Genomic DNA, 15,549 nt, shown 5'->3' on the forward strand with positions numbered 1-15,549 from the left:
GTTTGTGTTTGTGTCCCACACACACGTTTGTGTTTGTGTCCCGCATATACAAATGTGTTTGTGTCCCGCGCATACTTTGGTCTCACACACATACGTTTGTGTTCGTCTCACACACATACAAATGTGTTTGTGTCCCGCGCATACGTTTGTGTTTGTTTCCCGCACATATGTTTTTGTTTGTGTCCCACACACACGTTTGTGTTTGTATCCTGCACACACGTTTGTCTCACAGACATAAGTTTGTGTTTGTTTCCCGCAGATATGTTTTTGTTTGTGTCCCACACACACGTTTGTGTTTGTGTCCCACACACACGTTTGTGTTTGTGTCCCACACACACATTTGTGTTTGTGTCCCGCATATACAAATGTGTTTGTGTCCCGTACACACACGTTTGTGTTTGTGTCCCGCACACACACGTTTGTGTTTGTGTCCCGCACACACGTTTGTGTTTGTGTCCCGCACACACGTTTGTGTTGGTGTCCCGCACACACGTTTGTGTTTGTGTCCCGCACACATGTTTGTGTTTGTGTCCCGCACACACGTTTGTGTTGGTGTCCCGCACACACGTTTGTGTTTGTGTCCCGCACACGTTTGTGTTTGTGTCCCGCACACACGTTTGTGTTTGTGTCCCGCACACGTTTGTGTTTGTGTCCCGCACACACACGCTTGTGTTTGTGTCCCGCACACACACGTTTATGTTTGTGTCCCGCACACACACGTTTGTGTTTGTGTCCCGCACACACACGTTTATGTTTGTGTCCCGCACACACACGTTTATGTTTGTGTCCCGCACACACGTTTGTGTTTGTGTCCCGCACACACACGTTTGTGTTTGTGTCCCGCACACACACGCTTGTGTTTGTGTCCCGCACACACACGCTTGTGTTTGTGTCCCGCACACACACGTTTGTGTTTGTGTCCCGCACACACACGCTTGTGTTTGTGTCCCGCACACACACGTTTGTGTCGTCGAGGGAGTGCTGATGATGACGTTGTTTCAATCCTACTTTAATCTTTGGAGCCTGAAGATCCAGGACTCGACTCGTCAGGTCTGAGCCGGACTTGAACTCGGGAGCAAACGTCACGTATCATCGCGGGCGATATGAACTGGATCAGTACCAAGACAAACTAATCTGGGCTGTGAGTGATAAGAGGGAGCAGCTACTGGTGGATGCCAATGAAAGACAGATGGGTAATATAGCGGCGGCTTAAAGCCAGCCTGGAATTTCCACCAGAGACCAACTGTCAGCGAAGAACCAGCAGGAGACGAGACGAGCTTCATACGTTTGAACAAGTTCAATATCAGCTCATTATTAGCTCCAGTTTGATAGATTTAAGTTCTTCTAGTGTTTGGCTGGTTTACACTTCAGTAACGGGGATTTGAATGTGGCTGGTTCTGACCCAAGTGTGATTACCTCTGACAAGGAGTGATTAAATCGGTGGAGCCTGGATTCAGGAAGTTGTTAAAGTTGTATATTTTTGAACGTAATGAATCATAGCAGTTAAATACCTACAATAAATCAACTTACATGAGACAAAAATATCGACATTGGTCAGTTACACACAACATGTGCATGTGATGACAAGTCAGGGATGTTTGTTCTAGTCATGGACCAACATAAAGTTTTTTTTATTGATAAAGTATTCATCAATGGAGCTCCTTGGCAGAGGTATGGGTCGAGTTAATGTTTTCCAGATCCGACCGGTGGATGCAGAGAAATGTTTTCATAAAGAAAGTGAGTTTGAAGCAACAAAGCATCGAGAACAAGAAAACAAACAAACCCTTCTGGTTTCATCGTGAAGAAAGACCTTGGTAACCAGGTTCAGCTCGTGTCCATCAACACCAGGACCAGGGTCAGTGTTAGCACCGTGTTCTGTGGCCTTGAGGAGCGATGGAACATCACTGACCTTCTCAACTGTATCTGTTTTTCAAAGTGGATTTGAAGACACCGTCTTCATTCCTCACGTCCCATGAAAACTCCTGGTGATTTAGATTCTCTCCTGCGACTGCTGTGTGTGGGAGACTGTGAGGAGGAACAACAGGAAGCATCGAGTGCATGAAGAAGAAGAAGAAGAAGAAGAAGAAGAAGAAGAAGAAGAAGAAGAAGAAGAAGAAGAAGAAGACGTCACATGACTCTGAACTGATCTCAACCAATGTATGATACACAAATATAAATGTCTTTACTTACTTACTGTTGTGTATCGTCAAGAGTGTGTTGATGTGTGTCACGATACAAGGATACGATATATAGTGATAGTGTAGTAACAAATATATATGTGTAGTATTGTCCAGTACTTGACTCTGGTGTTGTCATAGTATAGTAACAAGTATATATTTGTAGTATTGTCCAGTACTTGACTCTACAGTTGTGATAGTGTAGTAACAAGTATATATGTGTAGTATTGTCCTGTACTTGACTCTGGTGTTGTGATAGTGTAGTAACAAGTATATACTGTATGCGTAGTATTGTTCAGTACTTGACTCTGGTGTTGTGTTAGTGTAGTAACAATTATATATGTGTAGTATTGTCCAGTACTTCACTCTGGTGTTGTGTTAGTGTAGTAACAAGTATATATGTGTAGTATTGTCCAGTACTTCACTCTGGTGTTGTGATAGTGTAGTAACAAGTATATATGTGTAGTATTGTCCAGTACTTGACTCTGGTGTTGTGATAGTGTAGTAACAAGTATATATGTGTAGTATTGTCCAGTACTTGACTCTGGTGTTGTGTTAGTGTAGTAACAAGTATATATGTGTAGTATTGTCCAGTACTTGACTCTGGTGTTGTGTTAGTGTAGTAACAAGTATATATGTGTAGTATTGTCCAGTACTTGACTCTGGTGTTGTGATAGTGTAGTAACAAGTATATATGTGTAGTATTGTCCAGTACTTGACTCTGGTGTTGTGTTAGTGTAGTAACAAGTATATATGTGTAGTATTGTCCAGTACTTGACTCTGGTGTTGTGTTAGTGTAGTAACAAGTATATATGTGTAGTATTGTCCAGTACTGGACTCTGGTGTTGTGTTAGTGTAGTAACAAGTATATATGTGTAGTATTGTCCAGTACTTGACTCTGGTGTTGTGTTAGTGTAGTAACAATTATATATGTGTAGTATTGTCCAGTACTTGACTCTGGTGTTGTGATAGTGTAGTAACAAGTATATATGTGTAGTATTGTCCAGTACTTGACTCTGGTGTTGTGATAGTGTAGTAACAAGTATATATGTGTAGTATTGTCCAGTACTTGTACGGTGTTGTAATGTTTGAAAGTATTGTAATACATACGTACATTGACAAGAAATGGTTCCTTAATTAAAAAAAAGTTCATTATTATCTCAGGTGTTGTTTCTACTCCCCCCTGGTGGCCGGCAGAAGAGCAGCAGCGAACACCGTCCGAAACTCTTGTCATTTCTCAACGGATCGTGTCGAGGCGACAACACGCGCACGTGGTCCGCGGGTGTCGGTGTCTCAGCCCTTTAGCTCAGCTCGTCCAGGACAAGACCAGGAAAGTGAGCAGCGGTTCAGACACTCGTGTTTGGTCCCGCCACACTCTAATTGGCCCCTCCTCCCCTCGTGTCTCTCCTCCTCCTCCTCTTCTCTCCTCCTCTTCTCTCCTCCTCTCCTCCTCCTGCAGCTGAACTTCTCGCCGCTTCTCCTCACTTTGTTTCGGGTGTGGATACGACGAGCAGCGCCGCCATGACTTCCCCGCCGAGCGCGCTTCTGTCCCCGCTGCTGCTCCAGGTGTTGCTCCTCGTCTGCGGTGAGTGGAGCTGAACTGAGTTCTCTCGTCAAATTAACTTTATTCTCGCAAATACTCGCGACTTTCGAACGCGCACCTCATCCCAGCATCACCTGCAACTTCTGCGAGAGAAATTAAAGAGATTTTAAAGCGTTTTTTAAACTTTTTAAAGCACATTTTACATGTTAAAATGCTAACAGCTAATTAGCTCCAGTTTAAAAGCTAATTAACGCTAACCGTCAATTATTAGCATGTTGGTGAAACTCTTGTTTTCGCTTTAAAAATAACACACAAGTCGTTTATATGGCATTAAAAACGTTTTTTAAGAATATAATTGTTTTTTTTTACTAAGTAGTTTAAATACAAATATTAAAAAAAAAACTGACAAATGAGTAAATTTGTAGTAAGTAACTGAGAGGATTAATAAATGTAAATAAATTAAAATTATTTCCCAATATTGGTCTTCAACATTGATAAATTCTAAAAACAGCAATATAATAAAATACATAAGTACACACAGTTGTTGTTTGGCTCCTAATGTTGATACAATAATGTATTTTTGACAAAGAACAGCCTTTAAATGTTAAACTTTAATTGTAGTTCATCGGCAAATATAATTAAGTAAGTAAGTAATTTGTATTTAAGAAGTAGTTTCTTCAACAGAGATGATGAATGAGTCAAATGTTTTTTACTGAACATGGTACTAGATGTTCCAACTGTTCTCCTCCGCGAGGTTCTTGAAGGAACGTCTTGTGACCGGGCTCTGAGTCGTAGGATCAGGTTTTCCTTCCGTGTACTGATGGAGACGATCATCCTGACGTTAAAACCGTCTGGAACGTTCCGATCCGTTTAAGTGGATAGTTTTAATAACAACTACTGAGTAGAACATCTGATGAGTTACTCGACGCTTGAGTGACAAAAAGAAGATTATGATGGTTAATGTAGATACGACTTGAAACGACCACAATCAACATTTGGCAAAACCTGGTAAAAAAAAGATATTTGTCTTTTATTTTATTTGTGATAGAAGATTCTCCTGAGAGACAACATCGTTGAGGATTCAGAGCCACACCCGTGTACACTGTAGACAACAGGCTTTAGTTTTTGAGGTTCATCTCAACCATTATTTTTATTAACATCAACAGAAATACAGTCATTAATGCTCATTATTGACATCTTTGGTGAACAACTTCTGCCTGGTAAGTGTTTATTTTGTTATCCTTTCAACTTCCTGTTAGATCATATCATATTTTTTATTCTATTTAAACATCAATTCATACACGTCCTCTACTGTACTTCGTTCAAGCACATCCTAACCGCCCGTCTTGTCCTCGCAACATCTCACAACAGGACAACACTCACTGCACCCTGACCTTATCCTTCTTTTGCCCTTAAATCCCTGTTTTTTACTCTATCAGCCTTGTCTTAATTGGGTTACCGCCATTTAATCCTCATCTCGCCGCTACCTCCTCGGGAGACGGAGTAAAGCTGTCTGTTTTTGGATTAGTTCATTGACCACCAATAGAGACCCCGGCCCCCGTAACGAGCCACTAAAGCAGCTTCAAACCGGCCTCCTCCCTAATGGGTCTTGAGGACCACTTACTCCGACACAATCTGGGGCTAAAAGCATCTTCCGCGGGGAGTCGAGTCCGTCCTGATCAAGACCACGTCCAAACGTCAGCCCTGGTCTGATGTGATGAACACACTTATCGATCCATCATTCATCAGTGTGATGGACCAGGACCAGAGAGGTCCGGCAGTAGATCAGAGCCGCGGCGCAGCTTTTATGGTGACATTTCCTCAACACTGTGGACACAAAGGACGAGCTCAGTCCACGCAGCTTTATGACAAGTAACACTCCGAGTGTTTCCAAAGCTTAGTTAAATCCTCGGTCTCTCATGCAATGTGTCATTATACAATTAAAATATGTTTGACAGATTAAGTCCAGATGTGATTTACGGACGCCAAGAAGCTGACGGAAAGTTAATTGTTGGAAAACTTTGCTTACGGATAATTCTCTGACTCTTTAAGTCTTAAAGCTTCTTTGGCCTGTGACTTGCTATTTTATCAACTTCAGCACAAGATATTAAGAAGGTATTGTTTCATCTCTTACAGATGTGGAGTAGAGCTAAGTACTCTGGTGCTGTCAGAATACTCTGATGCTGTCAGAGTACTCTGGTGCTGTCAGAGTACTCTGATGCTGTAAGAGTACTCTGGTGCTGTCAGAGTACTCTGATGCTGTAAGAGTACTCTGGTGCTGTCAGAGTACTCTGATGCTGTAAGAGTACTCTGGTGCTGTCAGAGTACTCTGATGCTGTAAGAGTACTCTGGTGCTGTCAGAGTACTCTGATGCTGTAAGAGTACTCTGGTGCTGTCAGAGTACTCTGATGCTGTAAGAGTACTCTGGTGCTGTCAGAGTACTCTGATGCTGTAAGAGTACTCTGGTGTTGTCAAAGTACTCCAGTGTTGTCAGAGTACTCTGGTGTTGTCAGAGTACTCTGGTGCTGTCAGAGTACTCTGGTGTTGTCAGAGTACTCTGGTGCTGTCAGAGTACTAACACCGGAGTACTTTGACAACACCGTAGTTCTCTGAAAACACCGGAGTACTCTGTTTTCAGAGTACTCCGGTGTTTTCAGAGAACTACTGTGTTGTCAAAGTACTCCGGTGTTGTCAAAGTACTCCGGTGTTGTCAGAGTACTCCGGTGTTTTCAGAGTACTCCGGTGTAGCAGAATTTACAGACCACTCGACTCTTGACAGTCATTACTTAGGCAATTGGTGTTGAAACCCAAATATGTCCAAACACCAGCTTTTAAAGCTGCTACAGTCGATTGCATCCTCTCATCCTCAGTCATCTCACAAAATTCCCCCTTACTCTAGCCGCAGAGGAAGTAAGTATTGCTGCCATCTAGCGGCCGGAGGTTTAATTGCAACACATAGATGGATTAATGCCATTACTACTTTTAATGTAAGTATAAAATAAATGCGATAAGTGTCTTAACAATTTCTTTAAGCCCTAGTCGCACTGGTAGAAAGATCTTGTTAAGAAGATTTCAGCTGCTTTAAGGCGTGTTGCTGTCAAAGGACTCAAGTCAGTATCCAGGTGTGCACGGACACTAAAAATACCTTTGAGGAGAAACACAATGTTGAAGGTAGTTTTTTTTTGACCCTCATTGGCTGAAAATCACAATCCTTTAGTTTCTTGTTGTATTACTTTAATACTGTTTTATGAAGGTTTTGTCTACTTTAATATTTAACAGAATTGTTGCCATGATTTATCTTTGAATTATCGATCAAGCAGAGAGTGAAATAAATTATTTACTTTATCTCAGCGAGGTTTTATATTCTCGCAACGATTCTGCCAAAACAAACTTTGAATGAAGTCAAAGAATGAGGTGAAATTCTTCTAAACCAGCAGATACAACGTCTTTCTTTTACTAACTTATCACAGCAGCCGAGAATGAATGAGCAGATTAGTCTTTCTTTTGGATTATTTCCTTCTTAATCTCCACAAGAATTTATTTTTGGAAAGACTCTTTCAATCAGTCATTATTACACCGTTTCAAATACTCCTCGTAATTGTCTGGAAATCCTTCAAGCCCTCGGAGCCTCCGAGCGTAAGACTTGTCCATGTGTCTGGATGATCGAAGGGTCTTCGTGCTTCAGAGGGTCTTCGTGCCTCGGAGGGTCTTCGTGCCTCGGAGGGTCTTCGTGCCTCGGAGGGTCTTCGTGCCTCGGAGGGTCTTCGTGCCTCGGAGGGTCTTCGTGCCGCGGAGGGTCTTCGTGCCGCGGAGGGTCTTCGTGCCGCGGAGGGTCTTCATGCCTCGGAGGGTCTTCGTGCCGCGGAGGGTCTTCGTGCCGCGGAGGGTCTTCGTGCCTCAGAGGGTCTTCGTGCCTCGGAGGGTCTTCGTGCCGCGGAGGGTCTTCGTGCCTCAGAGGGTCTTCGTGCCTCGGAGGGTCTTCGTGCCGCGGAGGGTCTTCGTGCCTCAGAGGGTCTTCGTGCCGCGGAGGGTCTTCGTGCCGCGGAGGGTCTTCGTGCCTCAGAGGGTCTTCGTGCCTCGGAGGGTCTTCGTGCCGCGGAGGGTCTTCGTGCCTCAGAGGGTCTTCGTGCCTCGGAGGGTCTTCGTGCCGCGGAGGGTCTTCGTGCCTCAGAGGGTCTTCGTGCCGCGGAGGGTCTTCGTGCCGCGGAGGGTCTTCGTGCCTCGGAAGGTTCGTCCGCCCGCGGCAGGAAGCGTGCAGCTGTTGGCAGCAGTTGCTGGTGTGGGATTATCTTGAGTGATCGCTGGCTCCGACAGCCATGTAATCTAATGTAGTGGCTCATTGTTTTCATTAAAGAGAGTGCGCCGTTTGATCCCCGTGGTATTGTAACGCCGTCTCAGTCGAAGGTATATTTAAGATAAGATCCGACCTGATGACATCAGCGCTTTCTATCTTCTCCGATTAGCTGATTCATGACAGAACGTTTCAGTTGTTTGGCTCACATTTGTGTAATGAGAGCAGCAGAGTGAGCTGGACGTCCACCGTTGATTTATAAAACAGATGCTGCCGGAGTCGTAAAAAACGGTTATGGTCAATAAAAAAAGCTCGGTTTGGGTCAAAAAAGTCTTTGAGTGTCTTTTAATGTAGTGACACACGTCAAAAGTCGTGCGAGGCTTCAAACATTTCAACTAAAAATAACATTTTAATGGAGAGAAACATGCAGAGTCTTGACTCCATGTTGGTGTCTTGAAGCCTGTTGTGTTGTCAGTGGAGTCACAGTGACTGATGTGTTAAACATACATTGGTGGTTTCCTGCCTGTCAAAAACTGAATCCTGTAGCACAATGAAAGATACATTAAATAGAGTCTTTACTCAACAACCTGCTGAAGGTATTCAACGTTTTTTCTACAAATGTTCAACTGTTTTGGGTTCTTTCAGCACAGCTACTGTTGTGGCTCTGGTGTCAGATAAAATGACAAATGTGTATAATTAAAGTAAGTAATAAAACATACTGATTATGTTTGTAAAACAACAAGAAGAACAATAACACATGATCATACATTTAAAGTCCTGTACTAGCTGGTAATGTTTGGTTTAACTATACAAAATAAAACAATGAATAAGGCATTAGAATCTCAAGGTATCTTTGTATTTACTAGGACGGTAAAGTAAGCCTACAGGTTTCTTAAACAACTACGATCTTTGTGAGTATAATATGTTGTATTATCTACCTTGTCATTAGAATTTGAGGAATCGTGAGGCATGTTTTTGCGTCTGACATACATTACACACGTTGATATTTGAATGTGATCAACGTGAGTTTGATAAAAACAATGTATTTTAAACAAATGTAACTTTAGATAAGAAAGCAAATTAAAAAAAAAGCGAGGTGTTTCACGCTTCAGTCGAGTAACCAAGTTTGCTTTTGTTGTTTTCCTCCAGAACCATGAGTGACAGGACCTAAAGCAAATACTCTTTTATTCTATTTGATGTTTAGTTGCTGTCAAGTGTGCAGATACAAGTCAACACCAAAAATCCAGTTTGTTTGCATCTACATGCTTCTTTTGTTGTGTGCTTTAAAAGAAGATCCAAGGCATGTTTTTTGGAAAATCAAAGCTGTGGCGCTGGCAGCAGAAGAGCTGACACGCTGCCTTAAGCCTAAACTGAAGTGTTTTCAAGGGTCTCGCATGTGTGCAGTCATGGGGTTGAAGCTGGAGATGTTAGATCCAGCAGCTGCTTCTGAAGTCTGATCCCTGCACTCCCGGGAGGGAGTTTCTCCCGTGGCTTCTCTATCGACCACACTGTTTTAGTTTTTAGTTGAGATGGTCTGTGCAGTTGGAGCCGCTCAGTTTATAGAAAGAAATAGATTTCCAGTGGATGTTCACAGTGGTGTGGACTCGCTGTGGGAGTCAGAGACGAGACAAATCCAATCAAGGAAAGGAATGTAGCTACTAACCCTGAAGAGTTCTTATCACACACTGTTGTTGAAGATCAGGAACACGATCTTCTGCCCCACGTTTAGGCTTGTTTTCATTCTGGAAAAGGCTCCTGGGTTTATTTTTTGGGGGAAAATAATATTTCCGTAGTTTTCATGAAGGTTTGATGAGTACTATGTATTATGTAACTGTGTACTATGTATTTATGCTTCTTTTGGGCCGCACATTGGATCTACCACTTGTTTTGTGCTGCAGATAGTGTTAGTTCTTATCAGTGTCAAAGTAATCTGATAATTTCGAGCATAAATCATAATATATATTTACGTACATCACATTGGGTGGTCTTCTTCGAAGATTTCTAATTAAACAAAAAATATACTCTTACATGTTAAAGCTCCAGCACGGTGTTGGTCAGGCTGATACTATTGTTGAACACCTTTGCTACATTAATTAAATATACTTTGATACAGTTGTAGTATCCCAAGTGAAATCATGTTTTTATGGTAGACAATGAATATCTAAATCAACTCTTCTTAAAATCATATTAGCTTTTAAGGCTAAACAAGTAGATTACCTGAGTTCAAAAATGACACCTTCCTTATCATTTTGTTGGTCATCCTACCTATCATACATTCATTTCGATACCAATAGTACATATCTTAAGTTTAATTTTTTCAGCTTTGGTTAATGTCCTCTTCAAGCTGTTTTCTTACGGAAAGAAATCAATAACGAATAATAACAATTGCTAAAAAGTGATAAATCAATCTGGTGGTCACTGCTTTTTTCACTTATTTGTTTTATTTACAGAAATACCCAGACATTTGTTTGATCAATCATGGGTAAAAAAAACTTCTACTAATACTACCTTAACGTTTCCGTAACGAAGGTTCGATACCCAGCCCTGGTACGGAGGATTGTTCAGGTTTCTTCATAATTTCAGGCGCCTGCACTATATTTTAAGAATGACTGGGTAACGATCAAGTCACATACATAAAAGTACCATTAAGTTTTGTTAATACTGTTTCTTCCAAGAAACCAGAGACAACAAGTGAAAAAGTGCAAATTCATTGATATTTAATAGTTTAGAAATTATTTTAGTCGTTGTTGAATAACAAAAATGAAGAGTCTTTTTCTGGTCTTTAGTTTAATGATTAAGATGCCTTTTTATTCAACCTTTTTATTCAACTCCCCTCGAGCCTCGTTGACAGATCCGACGAACATCTGGACACACTTGTATGAACATCCTCTTATTTGTTTTTTCAAGCCCTGTCAGTGCTGAAGGTACAACATGACAAATCTCCACCGGAGTCTGCTGCTGATAAATAGCTGCACTAGAATAAATCAGCATCAGCTCCAACAGATGCTCCGAGAGCAGTTCACTGTGACGCGACTCTATGGATTCATTAAAGGTTTAAATGGTGGAATCTTTAAAAACGCTCGTCAACAACGGCCCATCCTTTGTCCGGCATGTCGGACTCGAAATAGACAAGTTCATTCTCCGAGTTCTTCCCCACCCTCAGCGCCAATGAAAGAAATGTTGATATGTAAATTCTTGGGCCGGGGTCCGTGAGGGGTGTTCAGGGGGTTGATGAGAGCGAGACTTGTCAGTGGGAAGCAGTTGTTTGCTGACGTCCCCCAAGAGATAGAGACGAGGAGCGACACATGATCTCGGTGCAGCTCGAGGGCCCTTTGGAGGTCGTGGACGGAGAATCCCCTGAAGAAGACGTTACAGGTCCTTGGTGGTCTCAACTGTCTGCACCAGCTCAGACGCTCTTAACACGTCTTCACTCCTGTCAATCAACCCTGAACATGTAAATACAATGTAGACAGCTCGATGTCAGCAGAGACTCGGTCTTCTGGGCTTTATTGACGGCGTGTATTATACAAAGACACTGTCAGTTTCCCTCATTAATACTCATAACAACGGCCTTATTCTGTTAGACCTTATTTAGTGATGGTTCATCTGCCAGAGACGTGAAGCAGAGCCTCCTCTTATACACATGACTCGGACAAAGTAAGTTACACTTCAGACCATGTTCTTTTGTTTGCTGCCACAATAACATTGTCCACTAACAGGAAATATTACTATTAATGAATACTAGTGTTTGAATGGATAGAATTGAGCAACTAAAACAGCTCTTATTTGAGTTTTAGGAGTAATAATGAAATCTACGTTCAGTATATCAATACAATGTCAGCTATGTTTGGGGGTCACTTCCATCACGACCACTCCCTCCTGCATCTGCTGCCCTTTGACGAGCGTTTCCACAAAAGGAAGCATTCCTGAGACGTGTTCCATAAACACCATCATTACCATGAAGGAACTTAAATATAGATAGACAAATAGATGTACCAAAGAGAATCAAATAAGTGAACGTTCTTGTTTTACTTTCTGATACTTTGGGGCGACTGAAGGAAGCTGCGTCGTTTTTAAAACGGCTTTTATAATCAGAATGTGAGGATTTGAGAATATGTATTGTCATCAAGTGCTAATCTAATTAGTTTGAAACCACATTTCTGCTCATGTCTTTGTTTGAGATACATCGACCGTCAAGTTACCATAAGGTCGTCGCGTGAATCCCAGGCTCTTCCAAAAAGTGTCAACTTGTCCTTCAGCAAGTCATTTGACCCCGAGGTGCTCCAACACCCCCGCATGGAAACTAGTACCAGTACTTAATTCATATGTTCTGCTGTATTCAATGTGTATTCAACCATGATGCAGTATTTTATATCGTTCATTTAATCAAACCCACGTTTATAAAATCTTATATTCATCACATGACACTTTCTCTCTAAACAGGCAGAATCCGCCATCTGCACATGACAACCCCTTCATAATTTCAGGGTCCATCTGTGGGACACATGGTACTCTCTTGGGCCAGTACCCAAGACTTGGCATCGGTCCCATCCCTGCCAGTGTGAGAGACAAAACCCCCCTGAGTACCCCCAACGTTGAGTCGCCACCACTTCCTTTTCTTCCCACTTCCATACGTCTACGGTCTGCAAACAGAGATTAAGCAGCAGCTGCGCACATCTGACGCTCCATCCATCGCACAGGACACTTTTCAGTGGTGAGGGGGAATAATCTGGGCTTTTGGAGTCCTGGGATCACGTTACGGTGAAACCAAATACCACCTTCGCGCCTTTTTCCCCCCCAAGTCTCTGTCGTCACATACACCTCTCTCATGCCCCCTATACACATTTTTGAGTCAGAGCCTGGGAATATTTACTCACCACTGGACAAACTGCAGAATCGGATTAGAGGTGGAATTAACTTGTTAAAGGGCGGATCCGCGACAGATTTTCAAACCTAAAGTTAGATTTCTGCCGAACACTTCCCACCGACTGACAGCTGACTAGGGTTGGGAATCGTTGTGTTGATTCTTATAGTGTTTATTAGGTCGTGTCTACTGAGGTCACGTCAAAGAATAAGTTTTACTTGTGGAGGAATGCTTGGTTCATGTGTGTACTTCCATAGATAAGAGCCATCGCCTCCAGGTCAGACCTGGATCATATATTATCTCCTTTAAAATAAGACCTTCCTGTCTTCTCAGGTGGAAAGTGGAGATTTATACCCGGAGGTTAGGAAAACATAATCGTTGCACAACTTTTTACAAGACAAGGAAGGGAACCCTTTACAATTGTTGCCTACAATCACTTAATAATGTTGTGTCGTTGAAGGTTCATGTTAACTTGACCATCAAGTTCAGGATGAGTCAACCTTGGAAAACATTTGGAACCATTTCTTAATTTACACCAGTTCTTCAGGCTGACATACAATTTGCCTTTAAGCTGTTTTTCTTATGATTAATAATGTTCTTGATGAGCAGATTTCATTAGTTTCATTAGTGGAAAAACTAAACAGTCAAACACTCAAGTAGTTAATGTTGTTATAATATCTCCATCAATGATGTTTCTGGGGTCATCTGCAGCCTGACTTCACCTCCATTCTTCTCAACTGTTTCACGTCGAGTCACTCCACGCCTGGAAACCCTCAGCAGCATAATTAACAGCCATTAATCAAGGACACAGTTGAGTTATTACTTGTAATAACAGGCTGAAGGATGATCCCCCGACTGCCGTCGAGAGAAAACACCAGATTTTTCTTCCAATCCTGAGGGGATTTCTTCCTGCGTGAAACCTGACGCTGGACTCTGTCATCGGTTGTGTCTCGCAGACACGTCTTGGTAATTGATATGAGATCCGTTTCATCCGACAACAATGGAGATGCAACCGACTTGTCTTTGTTGTTTGCTTAAGGCATGGCCTCAGAGCCCGTCATTGTCCCCAGGAATGCCAAATCCCCTGATATCTTTTGTCGTGTCAAACTGTCAGGCCCGGCGGTGCGTCCGGCTTCACCTGGAGAAGGTCAAGAAGCTGCCAGAAATACTTACCATTCAGCTCATCGTGGGGATTAGGTTTCCAGGTGATATCATGGCAGATAACAAGTCGGAAATTCAAGTTTTTCCTGGGTTTGAGGAAGAAGGGGGGTCGTGTTTATATCTCAAGAAACTCTCATATAATTACTGAGTCTTCATCACATTAATGCTGTAGCCATACACTGATCTCACCGTAACATATGGTATATTCAGCTCACGATACAACAGCATCTTTATTATATATTTTAATAAGATACGATTCTATAGATAAACAGTACAGGCCAAAAGTTTGGACACACCTTGTCATTCAATTCAATGATTATTTACACCATTGATTCTCACTGAAGGCATTAAAACTAGGAATAAACACGTGCAGAATTATGAACTAATAACTGAAAACATGTCTTATATTCTAGTTTCTTAAAGTAGGGACCTGTATCTCTGACAAAACTTTCTTCATTCAAAATATAGTCACCTGAAATGGTTTTTAATTCACGCCCGAGTCTTTTCATGGTAACTTAGTGGATTATTCTTGCCTTAATAATGCGGTTTAGACCATTAGTTGTGTTTTGAAATAGAAAGAAAATTGGAATTCAGGTTGATACAGACTTATTGGTCAATCTTATAGTCATAAGTACAGAGAGTTGCCATCATTACTCTAATAAGTTCAGTTTGTCCCAAAAATGTCAAAATCTTTTACAAATGAGCCCAGAAGGTGTTCTTTGGCCAGTGCAGTGAACAGCTCACGGTAAGATTGGATATATTTTGATAGTTGAATAATATTCAGAAGTAATCGCTAAATTTAAGTGATGTCTTGACTCTGATGTTTGACTCTCTTTTGAATGAACAGAACTGATTTTATTCTTCTTCCTGCATGTAATAAGGATGTAATAACGGAAGATTAATTGCAACACAAAAACTAACAAACGGCGAGAACATTATCATGTTCATTTAAAATAAAAACACTCGATATAAGTGGAATATCGATACTTTAACGTGAAAAAATATAGATGTATATGTCAATTTTTCTGACACCACATGTTACTAATTGTGTTCCAATAGTGCCAACCATTACCTTTCAGTTGTGTGTTTGAAAAACATTGTTATCTACACAAATACTGCAAGAGAACTTTGCGAAAACCAGTTTGGCTCTCCGCCCACCAGTCTCCCGTCACCCCCGTGTACCCTGGCATCTGTCGGCGAATGAAAATGAAGCGGCTTCAACTTGGCCGACTTTGATGGCGAGAAGACAAGTGTGCGTACAGCAGCTACATGTGCTCGTGAATATTCATGACGACCCCGAGGCTAACCAAAGCATCCTCCGTGCTGTTAGTGACTGGTGCTAATGGGCTGAGCCACGCCGGGGAGACGCCGTACATCTGGGCGCGTTGTTGCGTCTCCGTGCACGAGATCCTCAGGAGCTGAGCCGACAACTGCAGTTATGGTGTGACTACTGTCTGTGTTTAAAGCTGTTTGTGAACTGTTGGTCTTCATAAAAGATGTCATCATCCAGCAG

At 42.0% G+C, this 15,549-nt stretch overlaps 1 protein-coding gene across 1 annotated transcript in view; it reads left to right on the forward strand.

Moving 5' to 3' along the window:
- The first annotated feature begins 3,425 nt into the window (after nt 1-3,425).
- Nucleotides 3,426-15,549, forward strand: part of mcama (melanoma cell adhesion molecule a) — a 50,699-nt gene continuing 38,575 nt past the window's right edge. Inside the window, exons 1-2 of the mRNA XM_087807990.1 lie at nt 3,426-3,511; nt 3,637-3,762. Coding sequence (XP_087664116.1) covers nt 3,699-3,762 — 64 coding nt within the window. The 5' untranslated portion in view covers nt 3,426-3,511; nt 3,637-3,698. The remainder of the gene's footprint in view (nt 3,512-3,636; nt 3,763-15,549) is intronic.

This window comes from Callionymus lyra, chromosome 14, assembly GCF_982586985.1.
Source record: "Callionymus lyra chromosome 14, fCalLyr1.hap1.1, whole genome shotgun sequence".
NCBI classification, from domain to species: domain Eukaryota; kingdom Metazoa; phylum Chordata; class Actinopteri; order Syngnathiformes; family Callionymidae; genus Callionymus; species Callionymus lyra.